Below are 25,495 nucleotides of genomic sequence, written 5' to 3'. Positions count from 1 at the left end.
CGCTTTCTCGCGTTAATTAATTAGAAATAAACTTTATCACGCGGTGTCGGTGGATCAACGTGGACGTTTTTTTTAATTTTCACTTTTCTCTTGAACCCAATTTGTTTTAGGGATTAACTTTCCGAGCGACACGTGAAGGTCTCACTGATTGCCACCGGGTGCGCCCGTGTTGACCTGTCCGCGTAAACGTTGTTCTTGTTGGAAAACCAGGTAATAAATCCCAGTCTGACCTAGAAAACCAGGTGATCAAGTGCTTTTGCCTGCGCTGTGATGTTTCTTTCCGTCCCCTTAAGGTAAGATTCTTTTAAAATTGGAGCATGATAAACACAGGCCAACGAGCCAATTGGTTAGTTTGGGCGAACTCAAATGTCTTTCAAGAGTTAATTTGATGGCAACCACCACTTTTATTTAGCAACCACTCAATAATCGTTGGAAGTTACAGTTCCATTTTGTTTTTTTAAATACGCAAATGAAAATGATTCATTCTCACATTAAAAATGTAACTCTCGGCTGCTGTTAAGCACAAATGGTGAATATATTTATTTAAAATTCGTTCTATTTCAATTGGTAAAAAAAACAACCGATTTATTAAAGCTAAAGATCTGATCAGTGAACGCTACTTGTTTAAACAGCAAATGCTCCTTTTAGATTGAATAATTAATTGAATGATTAATTATACAACCAGAGGTCATATTCATATCGATATATTCATGATTCATTGCCAATGGAACGTGCTTATTGATCAGTGTAATTTATAGCAGCCCAATAAATAATTTTGTATGTGTATTTGGAACATTTTCAGTTTGCAATGGAGGAAAATGCCGTAGACCACAACACAAAGAGCCCTGGACCTTCCAACGGTACCACTCTGTCCCGCATCAGCTCCAACCAAGCATGGGAGTCACCTCGGTGTCCTCCCCCCTGGATCATCACCCACCAGGAGGAGCAGAATTCTCAGGACCACCCTGCTGGGTTGCACTCAAACCCGCCATCACAGTTCACTGAGGAATTTTTCTGCTCCAGCCAAACAGCCACATCTCTGATTCCTCTGGCGAGTACCCTTGTCATGTCCTCATGGCAGCAAAGCGACGTGGTGAAACAGGGTTACCTGGGGAAGCTGGAGCGCAACCACAGAAGATATTTTGTCCTTAGAGCAGGAAGTCACATGGGACCGAGCCGACTGGAATGGTACAAGAACCAGCAGAAATTCGCAGCGATGGAGAAGTCCGGTAGCAAAGCTGCACTCTTTGGCTCCAGCAAACAAGGGTTGTTGTGAAATAATCATTTTAAAGGGCATCTCCTAAATTTTTCATTTATCATTGTTTTCTATTTTTAGATGTAGCATCAACTAGTCTTGTTTTCTGAATGAAATTGTTTTATTAGGGTGATCTATCTGAGGTGCTGCCTGGGTGTGAGCCGGATCTGCAGCGCTAGGAGAGGCCACACGGTGGCGTTGTATGCCAAGGATCAAACCATGGTGCTCGTGGCAGAAGACCAGTGGGAGCAGGAAGAATGGTACCTGGCTGTGAAGAAGCTGATTGAGGAATGGAAGGAAGAGGAGTGCAGGGAAGGTTTTAGTGAAGAGGATGACGGGTACTGTACTCTGCCCCCAACACCGTATTTCAGGGAGGTGTGAACAGGGTTTTATTATTTTTTCCCAAATTTTCCCCCCTTTTCCTGCGAAACGTGTGTGTTTCTGCTTGATTTTGCTGTTTTGACTTGGGTCTTGCTTTACTTCCTGTTTGAGGTTTGGCCTGTCACTGTGAAGCCCAGAGGTCTCGGCTGTTCCAAGTCTCTAACGGGGGAGAGCCGGCTTTGCCTGACGGTGTCGTCTCTCATCTTAGTAAAAGTGGGTGTGTCCAGCGACCTGCCGTCAGTTACAATACCGCTGCTGAGCGTTCGCCGCTTTGGCCACTTGGATGGGTCTTTTTACTTGGAGCTCGGCCGGTCGGCACCAAGCGGAGCAGGTGAAGTCTGGATGGAAGCAACAGATCAAGGTGATTGTAAATGAGGTGATTTTCACCGTTTCACTTGGCACCAATGGTGAGCCTGTCCCTCTTTATGTCCTAGCAGCAGCTCAGAACATTCACGAGGCAGTTCGAGAAGCTGTGAGGGCAATGCGCGTTCTGCCCACTTTCAACGGCTCGCCAACCTCCACCAACCACTGTCAGACTCTGGCGTCACAGCGCTGCCGACCCAAACACAAGGACAAGCCGGTAAATGTGAGATCACCGGGTCCACGTGCGACTCCGCCCACCAGGAAACCAGAAAGTCCAACTCGCAGGGAGTCCCACAAACCAGAATCTGCCCTGAGGCCTATTTTGCACTTCAGCCCTCCTAAGTCCCATCCAATCACCATGGAATCAAAACCAGAACATCATCCCGGTGGGATGGAGGACTGGGAACCTGAGGAAGAAGAACAGGGCCTCGGATACGTGATGATGTCACCACAGGCGAGCCAGCCTCCAGATGATTATGTCGTCATGGCGAGCCCACACAAACACGATTGGCCAGCCTGCTCGACTCTTCAGACATCGATCAACAGGTAAGTTCATGGCACATCTCCCTGGCGCACATGCACACATTCTGTTACTGAAAACCCACTTCTTGTCTTGTAGCTCCACCTCCGTGTGCTTTGCTCCCCTTTTCCCATCACAACCTCAGACAGAAGAGCACATTCAACCATGCAGACTGACATCCATGTCGAGCCAGCAGTCCGAAGCAGGAACCAGCCAATCGCAGCTGAGCGTGGGCTGCGGGGAGCAGAGAAGACCTCCAAGACAGACCTGGACCACATCAACCCCTGTGAGAACCATCCATGGTCACGTGATCGGTTCTCCTGTCATGAGGCGGCAGGGAGGGTCCAGTTCAGACTGGAGTCCAGTTGGACCGCCCGTCAGGAGGAGCCTATTGTCATCATGTCTGCTTTCGTGTCTTCAAGACAACACATGCTGAGAGCTGGTTTACGTCACTAATCTGGTGCAGGAGATGATATAATCCAACAAAAACGGGGCAGAATTTACGGAAGCTTTCACATCTCCCAGATCTTGTATTGTGGATTTAATCAAGACTCTGTTATGAAGACTTTGATCTAAAACTCCACAGCACTTAAAGAAAAATAATAAAGTCAAATGAATGCATCATTTTCTGCATACTTGAACAGGAAACCATTTGAAGTTGCAGTTGAAGAAGCCTTTTCCTGGCTGCAATGAAACAATAGCGCCCTCTACCGCCTGTAGTGTTAAGCGTCACACGTTAACCTGTTGTTTGCAGACCTGACCTTGACCCAATTTATTGTTTAGGATTTGGCACAATGATAAAATCGCTTCATGAGTGTTTTTATATGGAAATTACACAATCGGTGCTGGCAAGGTTTCCATTTCTGCATCGAATGTTTGGGTCATAAACAGCTGTCAGAGTTGATTCACAGTAAATAAATCAGCGAATTCTAATCTCTAGCACTCAGGAAACCATTGACTAAATAATTACACAATGGATTATATCATTTTATTATTTGTGAATGTTTTGGATAGTAACGTGTTGAACCAAAAGCATAATTGTTAAATGAGATATGCAGCCGATGTGTTGGCAGCAACAAATGGCACTGCCTTCCTCCAAGTGAAAGTAAACACAAATCAGGATTGGGAAGGGAGAGTCAAGCTAAGCTCATTCTGTGCCAGTACCGCCTGAATGTTTGAAACCTCAGCATAAACCAGCTCTTCATTATTTTATTTATTTATTTTAAATTACACTTAACTTTAGCACTATCATTTGTACCTGAGGCTGTCCAAAAACTTGACGGTTGGCATGAAAGGCTACAGAAGCCATTGCTCGTGTTTTGTTTATTCTCTGTGGTTCCAACGTTGCGCAACCTTTGGAATTAGGTTTCTCAGTGGAACTTTCCCATCCTCCACCCTCCCCTACAGGTGCATATCAAGTGCTCAGCAAAGATGTCCAGATTTTGGAAGTGTGTTCACAGGCATGACACGACTATAATTTACCTGCTGTTCAATGGGAATTCCCCTGGAGCTATGCACACGGTGTAACTTCAAGCAAGCCGTGTGTTCAGTGGGTATTAGAAGAAATTGTGCATTCACTTGCATAGTGTTCCCAGCCTTGTGCTGGCCTGCACTCATATAGACAGGACCAACAACGTGAGAAGTCTGGATTGTCTTGCAAGCGATCGGGATAAAATATAGAGCTCATCTTTTTGTGTGTTTATAGGAGAAATTACTGAAATGAAATGCTTAATGCTATATTTGTTAGAAAGACTCGAGATTAGAATTCGCGTCCATCAGCAAACATATTCAAAGTTTCGAAGTTTGTAAACAACACTGTAATAGTCGCACTTCCGAAGAGTCGATTCCAAGAAAACATGAAGTCAGCCTAATGGTTCCTTCAAACTCTTAGCAACTATTGTAAAATGGAATTATCCCGCTCTGAATACTTGCTTGCTCTGGAGAAAGGTGTTCTCTGTAAACAGTACAACCGTCATAAGTTGTGCTTATTTTAAGGGGGAAAATTCATGTTGGAATATATGTTACCAAAAACAACGGATGAGACCTAAGAGGTCAATTATTTATTGTTATGCGAGTTTGTCCGATTGTTCGTGAACCTACCACCCAGCTGAGGCGTCGGACACACGTGCGCATGCGCGGTCGCAGTGTTTGCGTTCCTCCTCCCTCCTCTGAGACTGACAGCCCGTTAGCTGCTCCTGCTCACCGGCAATGATACAGCAAACACGGACTCCATAAGAGACACCGGGATGGAATTATCGAGCGCCTTTTACCGCCACAAAGACTGCTATTGTTCAGATTCCAGTTCTCATTGTGAATGCTTGGAGTTAATTCTTCGTTAGGTTCATTTTTGGTGCGTTTAAAAAGACACTCGTCGTCCGGGAAAAGATGCGACGAATGATTTCCTGCGACATTCACCGGCCAGCTAAGGAGCCTCCACATTCACTCTAAACACCGACGCTGCTTTGGACTTGACCATCTTATTAATGCTTTTGTGACACTAACGCTTGAAAAAATAAACTCGATCGGGAAAAGAAATGTAGAAGACTGCAGCGACCAGCGCTACTGGCGAGCCAACACAGTTTAAGCTAACTGTCAGCTTGTTACATTTCTTTTTGTTGTTTATCTTTTTTTTTTTTATTGCTCTTTGCATCAACCTTTTACGTCTTTATAGAGTTTGGAGTGATTGGTGTGTCAAAGAGAACGAGGCTGCTTGCAGTCTGTCGAGTTTGAGCCCAGAACGCTGAACTTGATTTGTAGAGGACATAAATCATCTGACTTCTCACTTATGGCTCTTTAGTATCGCGGTGCTGCAGCTGACCCAGCTAGCTAGCATCTCTGTTAGCTAGTAGCAGTTGCGCAAAGAGCTGTCCTCTTTTAACAACTAATTGACGGTAACGATGCACCACCAGGACTTTTCTGGAGACCCGACCGGGAGCAGAAAAACAGCGTTCCACTACAGGAGGGGGAGCAGCGGTGCGTCCGCATCCTCCTCCGCCGGAAGCGGTGGCGTCAACTCGGGCGACGACAATCCAACCCAGGCTGGATCCTCCTCTCCGGCACCGCACCACCAGCCGCTGTCACAAGTGACTGGGGCCCAGGTGAAAAAGAAAAGTGGCTTTCAGATAACGAGCGTAACTTCGGCTCAGATCAACGTGAGTGGAAACAACAGTTTAGCCGATGACACGGAGAGCTACGATGATCTGGATGAGTCTCACACAGAGGACCTCTCTTCTGACATGCTGGACGTTTCTGTACCAAGAACCATGGATACTGGTTTGCCGGAGAGAAGCTCATCTGATGAGACCTTGAACAGTCTTTATGGGGTTGAAACACCTGGGCTTGTGTCCCCTAATGAGCCCCTTCAACCCCATGGAACGCATCAGCATACCTCAATGGTAAATGGGTCTGTGCATCATCAATATTACCCTCAACAACACAGCCATCATCACTCTGATAGTTTGGGAGGGGGAGAACCTTCGCTACCAACTCTGACTCCCTTGGGTACGTCAAGCCCAGCTCCGGCCTCCAAATCCGGGCTGAGCCAGCCACACAGGCCAGTTTTGTTGGAAAACGCCAAACCTCCAGTTGGCACGAACCATGCATCCGCCCCCAGCGTAGGTGGGAACGCCGCTGAGCCACATCAGCCAGGTGGTGGGAACATTTCTAGCATGGCTGCTGTGATTCCTCCTCCCACAGCTGTTGATATCACTAATGTGGCTGCGCAGGGAGCTGGAGGAGGGGCCAGTCTCTCTGTAACTGCGCCTCCCAACAGCCAGATCCACCACACCCAAACTCAAACAGCCACCGCTTCTCGTTTTCGGGTCGTAAAATTAGACACTAACTCTGAGCCTTTCCGCAAAGGTAGATGGACGTGCACAGAATATTATGAAAAGGAGATCCCCCATCCCACTGCAGCCGAGGCACAGAAAGGTGCAGATGTGGCTGGAGAGCCGGAGACAGGAACTGCTGGAGTCAGTCAGAGTGTACCTGCTGTCCAGCTGCCCCACACGCTACAGCCCTATCAACCCCCGAGCCAGGACTTCACCAGTCCGCAGGCCGTTCAGAGCCCGCCTCAGGGGCTCACCCAAACCACTCCTCTGAGCTACGTTTCCCCCCCGGAGGTTGTTGGTGCGGCCCCCGCACAGAAACCAGGAGCACCGCTCACTTTCTCTGCAGCACCGCCGCAGAGCGTCCTCAGTCAGCCTCCGCTCATGTTGCCCCATCAGTTGCCCAGTGTTGTGGATCCCCAACAAGCAGAGGGCGGTTTCAGTGCTGGCCCTCAGCTGCATGCAGGACTCATGGCTGCAGGGGGGGTCAGGCAGCCGGATTTCATCCAGCCCACTGCTCCGTTCCAGACGCAGGTCCAGTCTCTGCAGCCGCACATCACCGCCGGACCCCCGGTGACCCCAGTCCCAGCCATCGCCGCCGTCGCTCAACAGTTGCCGACTCCACGTCAGGCACCACCTGCCCAGGCAACATTTACTGGACTACCCCAGAGCATTCCAGCTCAGATCAGTCCTCAACCACAAGTCCATGCCCCTTCCACTGTCACCCCCCCAGGCGTGGCCGCCCATGGTGCCCCGTCCGTCCCCCTGACTGCTGTCCTCCAGCCCCTTCTCACCCCGGGTGCAGCGTTTCCCCATGTTCCTGGAGCAGTGACCTTCAGTAAGTCCTCCCACTTGGAGGACGCCCAGAAGCTCCTGTTCCAGCACCAGGGCCTGCTGGGTCTGCCCAGGCTGTCTGGAGGAGAGGGGATGGTGGAGGCGGGCGGCTCTGTTGGATCGCTGGCCCACATGGGCATGTCAGCGGAGGCAAGTGCCTTCATGGCTGCTGCCGCCGCGGGCTTCAGGGCTCAGCACGAAGGAGGAGAAGACAGGTGAGCTCAGCCAGCCTCGGTCGCCATCACTCTTGATCTTGATTGTGTGGTTTTTAGCCTCGTTATTTCAACAGCCGTCAGTTTCTGCCACCGTAACTGAACTCTGCAACTGTGCGCCCAGACGAATGCGATTGGTTTCCTGCCACAGGCTTAGAGGGCAGCAGGTGAACAACAGCTTGCTGGACATTCTAATTCCAAATGTGTTTAAAGTCCGCGTAAGAGTTTAGAGTAGAAGCAGCTGACTCACATTGGAGACGTGGCAGATGTCCCGGTTGACCCCTGCATCACCCAGACTTGCTGAACAGTGTTTCCATGGCAGGACATTTTTCCGGTTTGTCGCCCAGTATTTTTTCCCAAGAGCCTGGTACTTATCAGCTCAGCGGCATTGTTTATTTATATGCACTTGTGTTCTGCACACTGGGGTCATATCAGCTGCTGCTAATGTCAAAAATGCTAAACTGATTTCATCCCTAGAGAAATGATGTCCCGTCTCCTGTTTGTCAGGGGACTGCTGCTGTTGCGGTGCGTTCAGGTGACAGTCGTGTCTGTGGCGAGAGGTTTGAATGTTCGGTGTCGCCCGAAGACCACATCTGAGATGTGAAACACACTCTTGGCTCTCGGACGCCAACACAAACAGTTGAATGAGTCGCTCCCCACTGGCGGACAGATGCATCGCGAGACCTAAACAATGAAAGCAGCAGTCGCTTTGCAAACTCGTAAATACGCTCCTGATTCAATAAGCCGCCCAGCAGGGGAGCCGGAGCCGATCTGGGGCTGTTTCCAGCTGCCCGGCTTCAGTTCGGGAGCTCGAAATCAGGTGCTGCTCCTGTGTGGACGAAGTCTGTGGTCACGCTCAGCTGCAGACACAGCTGGGTGGGGGACTGCTGCCCTTTGTCAGCAACTACCAGCAGGCTGTTAGGAGCGTGTGTGTGTGTGTGTGTGTGTGTGTGTGGCATTTCTGTCTCTCTCCATTGGGTTGGTGTGTTTCCCTGCCATGAATCAGCCACTGTCCTGCAGTCCGTGCACCAGAAACGTGGCTGCTTTTGTAACGCTGGTGTCACGCTGCAGCCTGGCTCTGCTCTCTTCTTCCCTCCTCATCCTCCTCCGCCTCACCACTGCTCCACTTGTACCTCAGGCCAGTTTATCCCCCCCCCCCACTCTCCTGCACGTGCACCAGACACCCGTATTTACCATTGAGGAATTCCGAACCCCCACGTGCAGCCCACAGTAAAGAATGTTGATTCTCCTCCTGTTGATCTCAGCGTGTTTAAATACACCAGGACTGAACACGTCTGTAACTCCGCTCATCTGCACATTATTTGAGTTGTGCTTGAGAAGGAATTTGGGTTTGACAGCTGCAGGTTTGACCTGCTGTCAGTCTGAATCTGTCAGTGAACCTGTCAGTCATACTGGAGCTTCCACTTGAGACGGCAGATAGAAAATATCTACTTCCAGGGTGAGTTTCCCCTCAGCAGACAGATGTGACCTGACCTGGAGGTCTGGAATGAGTCCAGCAGCGTCCCAGACCCAGACGGTTCCACCGTGTCAGCTGGCTGATCAATATTGTCAGTATTCGCTCTGATCGGTGGCAGCCGTCTGACACGCTAATGGAGATTCCAGTCATTGCAGTCAATAATTAAAGCCTGCGTTCAGCACGTTCTGTTGAAGTCAGGCATCGATCATTTCCAATCGCTGGATGATGTCAGCCCAGTATTCTGGACTCTGCTGTTGACCGAAGCAAAAAATAGACCCTGTGAATGCTTCTGAATGTATTGAGCTGGAATTATTTACCATGGCAACATTAGCCGTCCCAACACAACGCTGGGAAACATCCTGGTGTTGACACTGCAAACGTTTGTAAGGCCAGGGTTCTTAATTGTGTTATTACACTTTTACTGCTCTTGAGGGTGTGTTGTGAGTGAGCATGACTTCATCCTTCCATGCTGTAATCATTCACGGATATGAGCACAAAACACTTTTCAGTCTCAACAATCAAAGTTGCTCTGCAGCAGTTGAAGCTCAGCCACAAATGGAAGTGGGACAATCAACGTGACCCCCCCCCCCCCCGTGTGGTAGTGAAAAGGCGCGTGCACGTTTGGATGAATGTTGACTCTTTTACAGCTACAATAAACCAGACTGCAATTTAATGCTCCTTTTACGATATTAAATATCCGCCCAACGGTTTGATTTTACGGACCGAAAACCTGAACGTGTGACTGGTAGCCGCTGTATTTTTCGGACTCGGCCCGATGTTGTCATGGAGACGTCTGTGGTTATACTGGTTCTGGCTCGTACGTTGTGTTTTGTTAATATTGACACTCCTGTTTTTGACTTACTGTGTGCCTGTCAGCAGTTAACCAGTTTGAGGGCCTCTCAGAACTTGGAATCGGGTAATTAAGTAAGGAATCCCCTGTATTGCATCAACCTGCATTGACCTTATTTAAAATACGGAGCATTCAGCTATTTTACTGCAACTCTGTGGATATTTATTTTTGGTATCCAAAACAAAATCATGGAGTTCCTTCAACTCCAACAGAATTATTTAATGGCACACCTTCTTTTTATAAATCCATGCACCAGCCTGCACAACGCCCACATTTATTAGAAATGCTTGGACTTGATTGAACAAATAAAGCTTTGAACTCGCCGTTGGAGGTGGGATTTGACAGGTACTAAAGAGTTTAGTCTGAGTTTGTCCCGCGGCTGCTGCAGCTTTGTGTTGGTGCCGTGTCTCATTTCCTTCGGGGCAAAGCTCGTGATGCGAAGAGCAATAAAGCTCACCTGGAGAAACTGGATCTGTCCATAAAGGAGAGGTGACATCATCATCTTTATAGAACATGTGAAATTCCTGACTCACGCCCTTGGAATGGATGGACAGATTATTTTTCACGTGTTTTTTTTAACCATCTTATGGTGTTATTCGCCATAAATGTCATTCATTTGTCCCGATTAAATGGGAGTGCTGCAGTTCCCTGTCCCACCACGCGGTGGCGCTATGAGCTCGTAAACTCCCTGCCTGCTGTTTATGGAAACGTCTTGTTCTTTGAGCAGTACTGACCTCGAATGAAGTTGAGCAGAGAAGTGTGCTGTGCACGCAATGGTTGTACCGACGAGCTGCTCGTGATGCATGATGGGGATTCGGTTATTAACTGTCCCGGCCTGAGGAACGACCAAAATCTGTCGGGGAACAGATTTTTGTGGAAAGGGTGACATTTAGAGGGTTAATTTTGAAATTTCTGTTTTGAAAGCCGTTTAAAAAGCACATTTTTTTGTAATGAATAGATTTTTTACTTGCCAATTTTAGAGATAATAGATTATGAGTGACAATATTGCCACATAATTCTTTTTTTGATTATTATTTGAAGGATTGACTCCAGCTTTCACTTCAATTTCTCAATAACAAATAGCATGGAATAATTGCTACCATTGAGAATGTGATGTTAACTTTAACTTTGATTTTTATTGTTTTTATTGATATTCATCAAAACAAAATCACTCCTCATTTCTATATTTTTTCCCAGCATAATGTAAATGTGTGGATGGAGTTTAGCAGCTCTTTCTGTCAAAAAATGGACAATTTTATTTAGTTCAGATTATTTTATTCTTTTTAACATTTAATTATTTTATTTAATTATTTTATTTTATTTAATTATTGTGAGAAAAAAGTGTAAATATTTAAACGTTTAAGGAAAAGAAAAACATTCTGAAATCTATATTTTTTTTCCCTTTTTGAAGGATTATTTTGCAATTTAGAATTGTCCTAAAATTCTTATTTTATTTTATTACAATTGCTCCACTTTGTAATTGCTTTTGTGTCTTTGACTTTTTAATCATTTACATCAAGGAACCCCGGTTTAAGTGGGAATGTCGGCGTTCCTGGAGATAACAATCCAGCTCTGACGCCTTTGTTTTCTCATGGCCTTTGTTGGTGGTTGGGAGGAGAGTAATTTGTGTGTGCGTGTGTGTGTGTGTGTGTGTGTGTGTGTGTGTGTGCGCGTGTGTGTGTTTATGAGCTCAGACTGGATGACTGTGGATCCCAGGCTTCCCTTTAGGCCAGTGCCATCAATCACTCCTCCTTTGACACCTTTATTGATATTTTATTTTCGGCCTCAGCCTCCCGGCCCTTCTGGCGAGAGAAAAGTCGTTCTGTTTCTTTGAACCAGGGAGAAACTTGAAATTCCTGATGGAACCAACATGGCAAATATCCTGCTGAGCTCGGAGGCCTTACCTCAGCTGTAACCTGTAATTTCATGTGACAAATACAAGTGGGAAATTCTTCCCGGTGCCACTGCACATTTCCAGGAGGCATTGTCGGCATTGTTGCTGGAGCTTTCCGATTGGTTCCTGACAGGCTGGACTCAGCAGGAACGGCGACATCATTGACTCTGGTTAAATCAGAAAGACCATCAAAGGAACCTTGGAAGCGGTTCGTTTGATTAATTAATTTTCTTTTGTTGTACTTCCAGGCGTTCCGACGTTCCTGCAGGTTCCGAGAAATTGTACCCGTTTGTTCCAGAGGTTAAATGAATGTTTGTCGTTTGTTTCACTTCTAATTTGATCTTTCAGCCCAAACGGTTTTTGAGTCCACTGTTTGAGTTTCACCGTGTGCGACCCAACTGTGACAGAACTTCTGGAAACTTTGACCCTTTTGGCTGATTTCTTTATTTAAAAAAGCAGGATTTTCTGCCAGTTGCGTTTGGTGCTTCTGGCAACAGCGGTGGGAATCCCAGAATCCGTCCTGTTGGCACATTAATATTGTAACCGTGCGTGATGATGCTTGGATCCGATTTATTCGACGACGTGATGCCTGAGGAGGGAGCTGCCAGACATTCTTTTCCGGAGAGATTGAAGCAGAAGGAGATAATTGTTGTTTTCAGCCAGATTTGATGTAATTCTTTAATCTCTGCTCCTCACGCCTCAACATGCTGTCTTTACAATTTAGTTCCTTCTCTGTTAAGAGGGGCCCCTGTCATTAATTCCTCTGCTTTACAACGTAAGCATTAATTCATCAGAAAACTTTAAACCCCGTATGTGATAATAGGACAGAGCTGCTGCTTGTTTTCCCTGGAAAAAAATATCTTCTTTTGATTTTTAAAATGGATGCAGAAGTGGGGCAGATGTTAAAAGGTGGTGATGTTAAAGCTTTAAAATTTCTTTTTAAAAAAGTCTGATCTGAAGGTGTAAAATGTCAGAACCGCTGTTGAAGCGTATTAAATCTAGAAACCCGGTCTTCTCGGGGCCCTAAGCTAATCTACCAGGGGGCTGAAAGAAAAATCATTTTATCAATTTACTTCTGTCTTGTGGCAGTGCATCATGGGTAATCGCCATCAGAACAGTTTGACCACATAAACGGCTCTGACGACAGTAGAATCGATCCTTCTTGGTGAATCGGGGAAATTATTTGAATTCTAATTTGCAGTCTCTGTGCTCCCTCATCTAAAGTGGAGATGAAGCCTCATCCACCCCATAAACGAGGCGTATTCCCACCTTTTTCGAGCTAACATGCAGCGTTCCCGCTCCTTCCTTCCCTCTTTTGACCCATATGGCACAGAGTCTGGTTATGTAAGGCATTGCGTGCGCGGAGGAGACCGATTCTCTCACGCTTCATGGACTCGCTGCCCCGTGGCAGCACTGACATGAGAGCTTTCAGGACTTTCTGCTCTTTGTTTTGTCTGCAAACGCCAGTGGAAGTCTCATTCTGATCGTGACCTTGCTGGGAATTAAATGTTAGAAATGGAGTTATTCCACACTGCAGGAAATTTATTTTCTCCTCGGATGTTCATAAATACTTCGTCTTGTGATTTGTGGCTTTCAAATTTATATGGCAGAATTCCTGCCGTCGGCCTCGGCTCTCCTGTAAATGCCAGCGCTAGGAGACGCTGAAACCGGATTTCACCAGTTTGAAAACAGGCACACGCACACACACGGACATGTAGGGACTCTCGTTAGCTCACATCGCCCCACTGCTGCAGGACAAGTGATGCAGAAGGCTGCTGGAGTGATTAGCAAAGCATAAGATGCAGGATTTGGAAACAAATGAATAAATGTGTGGCGCACAAGCCGGGATTCTAATCAGGGCTGTTGCCTGAGAGCTCGGGCTGCAATGGCGTTATCGATCCTCTCGCCTTGAGCTGGCAGGAAGCTGCCTCGGTGGGAGGACGCATACCCCTGAGTGGTACAGGACAGACAGCGCATGCACGAGCCGAGGAATATTCACCCCGATAGGCCTCCTTTCTCACGTCATCACGAGCACTTTCTGCAGTCGGTCCGCCGACAAATGAACTCGGACCAAATTTCCGCCGCTTTTTCTGCAAAGTTGGACGCGAATCAAATGTGTTTGTGTCAGGCGGAGCAGCGCAAGTCGCCCCAAATGTTCCCGGTTATGTTCCCGTGCTGCCTCTAACTACTGTTTGCTGAAGACTTGGCTGGATCTGAGGACCACACACGGCAGCCTGACCAAAGCCACCCTCAGCTCCAGCTTTCACTGGCGCTGCGGTAGATACTTGCACCCAGCTTTTTTCTTTTTTGATGGGGGTGAATTATGGGAGGGTTGCTTTGCATTCCAGCACGTGCAACGACTGCACGAGACGTTTGCTGGTTTCAGGCCTCTCTGACAGCATGGAGGTCGTTTCTGCTGTTTGTTGGGATAAGCTCCGCCTTGTTTTTTGGTGGTTAAACATGGAAGCCGCCCTGTCTAAACTGACATTCGGGGCCGCACCACAGTCGCTGTGTGGGTCTGTTTAAACCTCTCCACAGGCGGGGAGACAATTTCAGCCCCCAACCCCCACACCCACACCCAAAAATATTAGCACGTGTCCGTTTTGAACAAAAGCACATAAAGCTGTAAGGTGGCCATTGTGGTGTGAATGAATCATCTCTGCCTGATTGTTTAGTCCCCGGCTTAGTGATGCGTTTATGGACCAGCAGGATTAACATGGATTAACTGTAGACTGAACAGACGTGAACATGTCAGGTAAACAAAGCTTGAGATGGACGTAAACACATCATGAATGAGTAATGTCGGGAACGATGCTGCCATTGGCTGAGTCAGTCCCTGCCGCCGTCCTTGATTGGCTGGACCTTTCCTTTAAAGGAAGTAAAAGACGTCCATAGAATCAAATATCTTCTGGTCTTACCAGCTATTGGGTTTGAGCTTTCCGAACCCTGGGTGCCGTCTTATTGACATTGCATATGCGTCATGGCGCCTTCGTGACCCGACTTACATGAGTCAACAGTATATGTCAACACGCCTACTTTCTGCTGTCTAAAAATGGTTAGTGCTGACAACATGGACGTATGGACAACGGAACGTTTCTGTCACGTATCGGTGATCCGGATCTTCTCTACCTGATTCTGAGCATTTGGGACACATCCCTAAAAAAATGGCTTCAGCTAGATCCATTTCTGTGCCCTCAGTGGTCACATGTCAGGCTGTGGATTGTTTGGGGGGGATCAGCGATGCGTAAACTGAAGCGAGGAACCGAAGACATGTCCTTCACTAAGCAGGGTTTATTATTGCTCTGCGTGCAGTGAGCTGATGCCACCAACCAGCTCTGCTCGCTGCAGCCGTTTCTTTGTCCTCCAAAGCTGTGGGGAGGATGTTTACCGCCCAGCTACAGTCCAGCTCAGCTCGCCATCTTGAAAAGTGGGGCACTTTTATTGGCAGCGTGGAACTGCACGTGAGCCGGAGCGGAACTATAATGTGGTGGTCAGAAGCTGAAGGATGATGGTACTTATACAACGCGACCCCCGCAGGAAGTGCAGGGAGGGGCTCAGGGGTGGCCAGGGGTGTGCCCGTCAGGGTGTGTGGCCACAAGGAGATCATCCTATTGGAGGAATCAGCATCATCTCTCCTGATCATTTATGTAACAGGGACGAGGAGGAGGTGACGTGATTCCTGCAGGCAGTGACATCACAGCCCCCCCCCCTCCCATATCCGATTCTGGCTCAGCGAGGACTCGTCAGGCGTGCACGCACACTTCCCTTCACACAGCTCTGCTGTGGCCACCTTTGTTTGTCCCTTATGTGTAACTCAGTTGAGGTGTGGCAGGGGGTCCTGGGCCGAAGGCCACGGGTCAGGAGGACGGAGGCAGTGGTGGCGGGGGTGGTTTCTTTCGGGGCTGTGTCGATGGGGAAGTTGCTCGGTGGGAGTGTTTGTGTAGCCTGAGAGCATCAATGAGAGAAAAGGGTCTGTCTGAGGCGGGAGGAGCAGGCAGGACGTCCATGGCTGTAAAACTGCTCTTCTGGGAGCTCGAGAAGCATCTGAAGAGGTAACCAAGGCTGTGGTGTTGTTGTCAGCGCGGCGGTGGTGGCGGAGTGACTGTTGTGGTTGTCGTGTGTGGAGTTCTGTCCATTGAATGTCGTCAGCAAAGTGAAAGAATCGCAGCGTTCACCCAGGAAATGTAATCTGAAAAACCCGAGTCCATATGCGGACGCCACGAGGACTTCGACACCATGTTCTAGCATCCACACATGCACCATACTCTGTGTGTGTGCGTGTGTGTGGGCGCGCGTGTGTGTGCGTGTGTGTCGGTTTAAACCTGTCAGATCCAGACCAAAAGGAGGAGTCTATCCTGGCATGTTCCAGTTTTTTTTTCCCGCCCCCCCCCCCCCCTCAAGAAGAAAGAAAACTCCATCAAATGTACAACAAACGCACTTTTCCTTCATTTTACAGACATTTTAGTCTTTCTGCACACAAACGACAACACGGCTATTTTTCCGTCACCCCGTCGGAGTTCCCACGAGTGCTTGAGCCAGAGGACAGAAAGCCCCTCTCCTGCCCCGACACTGCTGACACACAGATGTGTGCTGATGCCAGCAAAGCCACACCCTTTAAACCACAACCATCATTTAAATCTGATCAGGCAAGATGATCGTGATAATCCTGTTCTGCTGCCTCCTTTCGCCCAAAACCATTAATCATGTTTTTTTTTACTTACCTGAGGTTTCTGGTATTGAAGTAATTGCAGTTGGAACTTTAATATTTCTTCTAACACAAAGTGATGTATGAAATATAAGGGATTTTTGAAATATTATACATTTAAAATGATTTCAAATTAAGTATTAGAAGACATTATTTCTACATTTATGAGTGTTAAAATACTTTTAAATATCAGTAGTTACTGGTAGAATAATCATTGCTTGTTGTTTTCACAGTTTAATAATGATAATAACGATAATAGTCACGGTTGTCGTGATCAAGTGTTTTTAATTCAATCATTAAATTCTATACATTAATGTTACTGCATCGAAATTTCTGTTCTCTCACTGTGAAATTTCGGAAAATAAAGGCCAAATAAATGATCTTGTCACCGAAGGAGGGTAAAATAGTCCAGCCGCTTGTCACCCTTAACAGCGTGTAACGCTGAACTAATTTACTTAAATAATTACGTAAATTCGATCAAATCATTGTTTGCTGACTAATGTACACAACTTAAAATCAAGTGTATCTAAAAATACATTAAGTACATTTCTGAGTCCTAGGTTTGTTCTTTGATAATTAAAATAAAGTTATTTGACAATAAAATTAAACCGTGACCGCTTTAATATCTAACTGTTACCGACAGGGGGAGACAATCCGCCCACAATGATGCCAAAATGTAAATTTCTTTGATTAAACTGGTCAGGATCAAGTCGATGTTCTGCTCTTTAGGGCTCCCTCCTGTATTTTCTTCCATGTGGACCAGGCAGATGAGCGTTTACATTTATATACCGGCGGGCTCGCTCTCCTCGCTTTCCCGCAGACTTTATGATAATGAGCTTCCCTCCTCCGCCAATCAGCTGCGACTGTGGCTGCGGTCCGCATTAATTATGCGCAGAGGCGGCCGCGGTGCGCGGAGCCGCAGCGGTGGCTCCAGTCTTTGTGTGCTCTCCTCCGGCTGCGGGCGCCCGGAGTCTCCTGCTCCCAACGATGCGCGATTTTTCTACTTTTCTACCGCTGGAGCTCCGGTTCGCGCCGCCGAAGTCTCGCCTGTGGGGGTGTTAATGGCAGCATGAACTCCCAATGCTACACGGTGGCGATGGATCTTGGCGTTTGTCAGCTGAGGAATTTCTCTATATCGTTTCTGTCCTCTGTGCTGGGGAAAGAAAGCGCATCGGTCCGGGTCGACAATAGGTAACGGCCGCGGCGAACCTCCGCTCGCTTCACGACCTCTTGCTTGCTGCATCATCAACATGATTGCTTGTCTTCTCTTTCAGCTCATCTGGCGCCAGTGTGGTGGCCATTGACAACAAGATCGAACAGGCGATGGTAAGAGTGCGTTTGGTCCTATTTGTTACGTAATCCCGCTGCATCCACTCGGGCTTTTATTTTGACACCGTCGCCCATACCTGCAGCATGACGTCATGTTTGGGATCGGAACGCGTTCGTGATCAGGTGGATTGGTCGATGGCAGGATGCGTGTGCGCGTTTGCACCTGCTGCTGCAGGACTTTTCCTGCACTGTCACGATCTGGACCCTCGGCCGGTTGGCAGCCCGATGCGGGCCGGGCTAACGTTCACACGCCATCATGCCGCCCCCTCTCTCGCTCTCTCCCATGCAAATAGATAGTCTCTCGCCCTCTCCCCCTCTTCTGCTCATCTCAGGCCCGTGTTGCTAGGCAAGCGGCAACCTCCACACGGGTCGGTATAAATAACTCGGCCGGTGATAGGCCCCTCCCACCCCGGTGCGGGAACATTTTGTTCCCTGGCTGCATAAAGGAGGAGGAGGAGGAGGAGGGGGAGATGCTCAGATTATTCATCACAAATCCCCGAGACTGCTCCAGCACATCTCAGACTGTCAAAATATAAAATGAAGGCAGTAAAAATAAAGCCGTTTCCATGGTGACATCCCATTCCAGTAATTTAGGATGTAAAATGTATCTTTTGCTGTGTTCTGTTTGGGGCTCCGCTGCAGTTTTTGCAGCTTTTTAGAATTAATGTTTTAAAAAAAGCTGTAAATTCTGCTTTGATAGAAACAAACTATTTAAAATACACCCGACTGATTCAGTTAAATTACTTGCAGTGGATTTGTGGTTTTGTGTGTCACAATACTAAAATTTCCAATTTTGATTAGTCGTCTTAAGAAATGAGTTTTAAAAGAAATAAATACATTTTTTGGTACAGTTGACTGAACACTGTAATTGCTTAATTATAGTGTTTTCTGTGTTTAAAGCGCAAATGTAGTTATAAAACCAAATAGTGAAGACAATCACGGTAAAGATTTAGTCCAATTGTTGAGGGAAATGGGATATATTTGTGGAATTCTGACGAGTCTCCGTGTGCCCGCCAGGATCTGGTCAAGAGCCACCTGATGTACGCTGTGCGTGAGGAGGTGGAGGTGCTGAAGGAGCAGATCAAAGAGCTGATGGAGCGCAACACGCAGCTGGAGCAGGAGAACAACCTGCTGAAGAACCTGGCCAGCCCAGAGCAGATGGCCCAGTTCCAGGCCCAGGTCCAGACCGGAGGCTCCCCCACCGCCACCGCTCAGCCTCCCATCTCGGCCCCGCCTGGGACCACCCAGCTCCTCCCCTCCTCGCAAAACTCGGGGACGTCAGCGTAAACACTGGGGAAAGGGGAACCCCGGAAGGAGGCGGAGTCTAACTAACATACTGTGAACTGATGAGCATCTGCGCGCACACGCGCTCACACCTGAAGCGGAAAACCCTTTTTGTTGCACATTTTATTTAACAGCCGTTGCACCAGTGTGTGTGTGTGTGTGTGTGAGTGTGTGTGTCCCTGCATTGTCCTGCTTCAGACAATCGAGGAAGGACGAGCTGACAGGAAGTGACATCAGCCCCTGTCGTCGTCTCAAGGCTCCGCCCTGATGCAGCGCGTGGTCCCTGGCTGAGTGGAACCTGTGCCATTGTCTCGTTTCCCTCTTCATCCCAGCACCGTCCACCTGCCCCACGGCTGTTTTTTACTTTTTCGAGCTGCGGCCTGTGCACTTTTTCCTTCTCGGACGACAACGGACGACCTCTGATCCCTGCAGCGAGGGTCAGACCGTCCAGCTGACTGTGTTCCTGTTTTGTTTTTGTTTTTTCCAGCATCTGGGGACTTTTTGAACAGACCACCCTTGTTCTGGAACATAAAAATCATGCTGGGACTTTTTTTTTAGTTGGGGGTCGGGGGGTTATTTCAGTTGTTGATGTATTTAAGGCCCCGTTAACACAACGTTTTCAGAATTCATGATAAAACAGTTCCGCGGGCGCGTATTGAAAACGAGCAGAGCACCAGTGCGCTGTAGTACACAGGTCGGGCCAGTAGTTGGCGGTAGCGACCCAGATGCGCGGATCAAGAAGCACGTGATCACAACGTGAACACCTTAGCAACAGCAGCGATTATCATGCCAAACACCAAAGTTTTCCAGTGGACCGATGGCGAGGTTTAGCCCCTTCTTACGGGGAGAACATGAATTTGAGAGCCGCGCCAGTCTTCTTCTACGCTCAGAGTTCTTCTTCTACGTTTACGTAGGGTCTAGGACTGCGCGTGCCTGAAAACGCTCAGCTGTGGCTGTTCCAAAGGCTCCGCTCTGGAGCCCATTTTTATATTGTTTCCGGGCAGCAAAAACGGAACTGAAGCTTTGCGTTTTATCCAAAATCGTCGTGTAAACGGGGCCTTAAACGACGTGACTGTTTCCTGGTTGTGAACTTTGTACAGATACAAACTCTGCCAAGTGCCTGGTTTCTAACCATAGATACATATATAAAGTTTTTTAGTCCGATGGCGTACGTGTGCACGTGCAAGTGCATATATCTATCTATGGTTTGCCAGGTTTTTTAGAACTACCTGCGATGTCATGACTCAGGCCGGGCGCCGTCTCTCCTGCAGCCGTTCTGTTGGTCCACTCGACTTTGTTCAGACTTTCCCGCCATCTTGGAGACGCCCGGGTTTCCTTTTCTCTTCTTTTTAACCAACAGTGAATATTTCATGTCCTTTTTTTAAAAAAAGAAATAATTGTTTTGTACAGCCAAGTGCTCGAGTTGCTCCCAGGTGCAACTGGAGCGCTGAACACTGAGGAGGCACTTGGCGTGAGACAGAATTTAGATGAAAGGGAAATGCCTGGCACATGTGATGTCGATGTTTCGTGCATGTTCCTCAGCCCATCACTAATGTGACGTTGCATTTGCACTAGACAGTTGCACCTCAAAATAAAAACATCAAAAGGCAAAACTGGCTGGTTTTTATTCTTATTTTCCAAATTTCAGGTGGTCGTAGCCCCGAAAGTCAAAGCTGCCTTCTCTCCCAGTCCAGCCGGGAACGTGTGTATGTGGGGCCCGTTGCTCCGTCCCCTCATGTGGATGAACAAGCTGCCTGTGGGGCCCTTTCAAAATGACGTCATTGGTGCTATTTTATGTCCCTCCGATTTTTAAATGAGGTGCATTAATTCAAACGAGACCTATTACTCCCCCCCCCCCCCCAGGTCACTGTGTTGTGCTTCTATCAAGATCAGTTCAGTTTGTTTTCCTTTAAAGTGTAAAAATGTTCCTTCCATATTCAAACAGCTTCCTGCTCTATTCAGATGAAAATGTGACCGGATGAAGACTTTCTCTCTACGTCCTCCTCTTTGATGTTGTCGTCCTTGCTTTGATCTGGCCCGCGTCTCCGGTCGGTGACCTTGGTTCTGTGGCGCCGCGCTGCTCTCGATCCAGATGGCGTGTTTATAAATCCAGTGTTCATTCACAAAAGGTGTTTTCTTCAAGCTGCCTGCCATCAGGACAGGATGTCCTCTAAGACGGATGGATTAGCCTCGTCTATTTGCGTCTTCTGTGGTGTCGGAAGGTCCAAATATAAACATCGCTAATTCACGTCGCGTGTTCAATTAGCAAACCTTTGCTGTAATGAAACGTTTCACCCTGACATGTTTAACCTGACAACCTTCCTGGTTATTTTGGGATCCTCCCTAAACATAACAAAGACCATTGTGCCCCAAATTTGACCCCCTAAATCCTCTTTACGCCCCTCTGTGCAGCCCTGTGGGCTCCTTGGTGCTGAGAAAGCAGGTGGCCTGCTGCTTAAACCTTGAGCGTCCAGACTGTCCTGCGGGGTCCCTCGTCCACGGGATTATCCCGTCCGCCGCGCTATGAGCGCAGACACGGGTGACTGTGAATGTGCAGAGGAAAAACTCCCAGAGGTTGATTGGAAGGAGACACCCTCACAGCTGAAGTTGGTTTCCTTCTTCGAGAATTCATGGGTCCAAGACCAGGTGTGATTCATCAAACTCAGTTTCTGCCATTTCAGGTCAGTTGTGGTCATTTCCTGATCCATTTTGTTTTATCATTAACTTTCTGCCATAAAAATGGGCTGAGATTTGGGCTCATTAGCGTCCAGTTATGGGCCTTTTCCTGCCTGTTCATCAACATATTTTGATATAAAATTAGAAAGAAGGATGGAGATAAGAGTATATGTGTTGATTTATGTCCACAACCATTAAAGACATTTTATTTCTGTTTGTGAGAATATGTCAGGTGAAGAACAAGTCAAGTGTGCGCCACATACATGCACGCCCACGTGCAAATGCACACATGGGGTTGGTCAACATCAGCTTTAAACACGTCAGCTGCCTCTACGAACCTGAGGAGGACATCGGATAACACCAAGGTGAGTCACACAGTTAAACCACACGATGTGGGTGGGTGTGTGTAAGTGCGTGCATGCGTGCGCTCATCTCGTCAATCAGTGGTTCTTACAACGCCCACCACGTTTAATTCAATCAGGCTGACCCGTGACATGGGGCAGCCAAGGGGGGGCCTGAACGCATCACGCTAAAAATAGCGCGGGCAAATTTTGAATGGTTCTTTTTAAAACGGTGGTGAATTCGGCTGCTACCCGCTTGTTCGCATGTCCTGTTGCGTGTTGAATATTTGGGGTCGGCGCTGTCTGACCGGTGACCTCTGGGGTCGGGTCAGGAGGTTGGTTCCTGCAGGATCGGGTCGATCACCTGTGACACCCGGGATTCAGAAAAGCAAAAGCGATTTGATCCGTCTTCATTTCTCTTCGTCCAAGGTCACATTTCTGCGAGGCTCAAGCCGCCGTGACCTCGTCGCACGTTCAAAAACAAAACCAACACAGGCTCGCGTGGAAAGGGAGGGGCCTGCTGCTGCTGCTCCCGCCGCATGGGGAGAGAAGGGGATTATGGGGGATTACGACCTTCTCTTGTCCTCCACTTTTCCTGCGCTCGGCGTCTTCTTGAACTCTTGAACGCAACAGAGCCGAAGCGGAAAGGAAATGGAATTAAGCATAAACTCCAGACGACCAGCTGATTTAACCTGATTTTGCACCATCAAAGGAGCGTTCAGGAGCGCTCCTCCTCTTTCTTCAAACACAGCTAAAAAAGTTATTCAGTAAAAAGGTCAAACTGCTGCTGCTGCTGTCTAAACAGAAAATCTCTCAAATCTTTGCCCAGTGTTGCTGCAGTGGAGTCGCCTTTGTGCCGCCGTTGTGCTGCTCGGCAACAACAGGACGGAGCCTGCGCGGTTGTCACGCAGCCGGCGACCTCATGCGAAGCAACGTGACCTTAAACATCAGCGACCTCAATACCATATGATAATAATGAGAATTCTAAAAGAAGCGTGCACAGCAGGCCCCAATGATGCCTGTTACCGGGTGGTTAATGAAATCGAAGCAGAGCCTGTACCCCTGAAGACGGCACGGCCTCATCTGGAGGACATGTGCTGGAGGACGTGCTGGAGGACATGTGCTGGAGGACATGTGCTGGAGGACGTGCTGGAGGACGTGCTGGAACGTGGGACGCCGCTCACAGAAACGGAGAAATCCTCCTGGTTTTGTTTGCAAGCAGAGCCGTGGGTGTGTTGGTGTCCAGATGAGCTGAATTTCCTCCAGCGTGTTTGTTCTGAGAAGATTTCTGCCTCTGGATCAGCTCAGCAGGTGTAAGAAAACATTCATATTTTCATTTTGTGGTCAAGTTTCCATGTTCTCTCTGTGTGTGCTAAACACACACAGGCAAAGTTGTAAACGAAAGGACCACTATTGGAATTTTAAATCACTACTGCAAAAGTAAAATCATAAGCGCTACTTTAGTAGCGGTGTAGCTGAATTCAACAGGCCCTTTTTAAACCATCTGTTTTCCCCACAATTGCAGTGTTTAAAAATGCCAGCGTGGAGAAGGAAGAGGCCTTTGGCGTGTTTTAAACCATCGTTATACTGAAGCAGAGAAGATGTTTATGTAAGTTCCCTCTGCTGACGCAAATGTGAGCAGAACACAAACATCCTCATCTTAGCCAAGCGAGCTAACGCGCGAGCAGAACCACGTCTGTGATCACGTCACGGTCTTGCCTAACTTTGGAAGTTCGGGTTCTGGCAGTGTTCCACGTGACCTTCATCTGTCGATCTACTGGCAAGAAGACAACGGTGGGTCGGGGGTGTGAGGACAGACTGGGTGGAGGTCCGACCTCAGGAAGTGTTCGTTCATCTATAATTTACTGCAACAATCTTGTCTGGATCGACACTCAGATCTCAGATTCAGGACAAACTGAGCTGAGACCCCCCTCCCCCCCAGAGACACACACACACACACGCACACACACACACGCACACACACACACACACACACACACACACACACACACACACATTTGTTCTGGTTCTGCTCCCCCCTACCTGTCCTACTTTCATGCAGCACGCACAGCAGCTAACTCAGCCTTCTGCTGTTGTCGTCATCATCATCATCATCATCATCATCATCATCATCATCATCATCATCATCATCATCATCATCTAGTTCCATTCCAGCGTTCATGAGGTGTTTAAATTCCGCCACAATAAAACACCTTTGCAGCGACAGCCTGAAACACAGAGGAGCACCCGCCGGTGAATGTAGGACACCGGGAACGAGGCTGCGGGTTGTTTTATAATCCAGATCACCACATTTGCCAGATTACAAAGGGAGATTAGCTCCATGATGGAGCCGCTGTGTCCTCAGAGCTGGACGGAAATGTCCACCAAATATTGAGGAGCTGAAAGAACCCATCCCAACTGTTCTGCCGATGTCGCCTTTCCTAGCGAACGCCGCTGGATTTTGCTGGTGTGTTTTCTTGGTGGGCGTAGCGGCAGGTGTGTTTATGGGATGGCAAGTGTTTAAACTGGGCCTGTTTTCACCTGAAAAGTTTCCCTGTGTGTCAGATCTGAAGCGTCAACAGGCTCTGTGGAAAGAGCGACTTGTTTAGTCTACCAGGGTCCAGCTGGCTCGCTGTGCTCTCCCCTCCGGTGCAACGCCTAACAAGATTACAGCATCATTTTCTGGCTAATTTGAGGGAAGCATGTAAACATTAGAAGGAAAATATGTCTGTCAGGCGACCGGAGGTTAACCAGGTCACCGGGACTGTTGCCGAGGGGACCGTTCATCTCTAAGCTTCTTCACCCCAGAGTAAAAACAGTTGCAGGAAGCCATGAGTGGAAAACACCGTTCAGGGAGGTCGGAGATTCAGGGAATTCTTGTTCCCATGGCGATTCTTCCTAGCATGTCTCAGCAGCCGATGTCACAGTGGAATATTTGTGTTGAGGCACGGTGACATGCGCACGTACACGTACACTAGAGTGAACAACAGGCGGAAGTTCACAACAAACATGTTGGTGGACTCTAAGTCTGGGTCCTGTTCGCATGTCGGGGGTCGAAGGTCAAACCTCGTAAGTTTCCTGTGTGTTGTCGCCAGTGGTTCCTGGTCTGTGACTGGTCCGTGGCAACAAACCCGTCCACTGTCAGGGAAAAACGTCATCCTGAAGCAAAATGTTTGCTTGTTTGTTTGTTTCACTGTTTTGTTTGTATTTTCCAGCGGTCCACGCTAACGCGGTCGGGTGGTCGTCAGGCGTCCTTCGTTTACGTTGCTTACGTCGTAACCCGACACTGTCCAGAGTCTGTGTTCATGAGCATCAAACAGCTGCTTTTGCAGCACGTGTGTGTGTGTGTGTGTGTGTGTGTGTGTTGTGTGTGTGTGTGTGTGTGTGTGTGTGTGTGTGTGTGTGTGTGTGTGTGTGTGGCGAACATGAGGAGGTGCAAACGGCCACGAAGGTGCCGGACAGACGGACCACGATCCTGTAATAGCTGCTGCTGTGTGAAACCAAATGTTTCCGCAGAAATTCACCGATCTTTTAAGGATTAAGGAAT

The 25,495-nt window shown here is 48.1% G+C and overlaps 2 protein-coding genes across 5 annotated transcripts; both read left to right on the top strand.

Moving 5' to 3' along the window:
* Window positions 1–134: 134 nt before the first annotated feature.
* Window positions 135–3,140, top strand: LOC130522901 (insulin receptor substrate 2-A-like). Of its 2 annotated transcripts, none has more exons than XM_057027777.1 (6): window positions 135–293; window positions 803–1,266; window positions 1,384–1,630; window positions 1,748–1,997; window positions 2,074–2,545; window positions 2,619–3,140. In XM_057027777.1, exons 2-6 carry the CDS (start codon window positions 809–811, stop codon window positions 2,953–2,955), a joined length of 1,764 nt encoding a protein of 587 aa, XP_056883757.1. In that variant the 5' UTR covers window positions 135–293; window positions 803–808; the 3' UTR covers window positions 2,956–3,140. The 2 variants fall into 2 exon arrangements, with proteins under 2 accessions (XP_056883757.1, XP_056883756.1); XM_057027776.1 differs by having other exon boundaries at window positions 2,071–2,545.
* A 1,529-nt stretch (window positions 3,141–4,669) lies between these two features.
* On the top strand, window positions 4,670–20,544 carry zgc:65895 (uncharacterized protein LOC393546 homolog). Of its 3 annotated transcripts, none has more exons than XM_057027772.1 (3): window positions 4,670–7,395; window positions 17,593–17,644; window positions 18,665–20,544. In XM_057027772.1, the coding sequence occupies exons 1-3, from the start codon at window positions 5,417–5,419 to the stop codon at window positions 18,932–18,934; spliced, it is 2,301 nt and encodes a 766-aa protein (XP_056883752.1). In that variant the 5' UTR covers window positions 4,670–5,416; the 3' UTR covers window positions 18,935–20,544. The 3 variants fall into 3 exon arrangements, with proteins under 3 accessions (XP_056883752.1, XP_056883755.1, XP_056883753.1); XM_057027775.1 differs by lacking the exon at window positions 4,670–7,395 and adding an exon at window positions 14,007–15,665; XM_057027773.1 differs by lacking the exon at window positions 4,670–7,395 and adding an exon at window positions 16,614–17,509.
* The last annotated feature ends 4,951 nt before the right edge of the window (window positions 20,545–25,495 follow it).

Source organism: Takifugu flavidus, chromosome 3 (assembly GCF_003711565.1).
Source record: "Takifugu flavidus isolate HTHZ2018 chromosome 3, ASM371156v2, whole genome shotgun sequence".
Taxonomy (NCBI): Eukaryota; Metazoa; Chordata; class Actinopteri; order Tetraodontiformes; family Tetraodontidae; genus Takifugu; species Takifugu flavidus.
The sequence above is the reverse complement of the archived record's forward strand: the minus strand, read 5'-3'. Positions and strand labels throughout refer to the sequence as shown.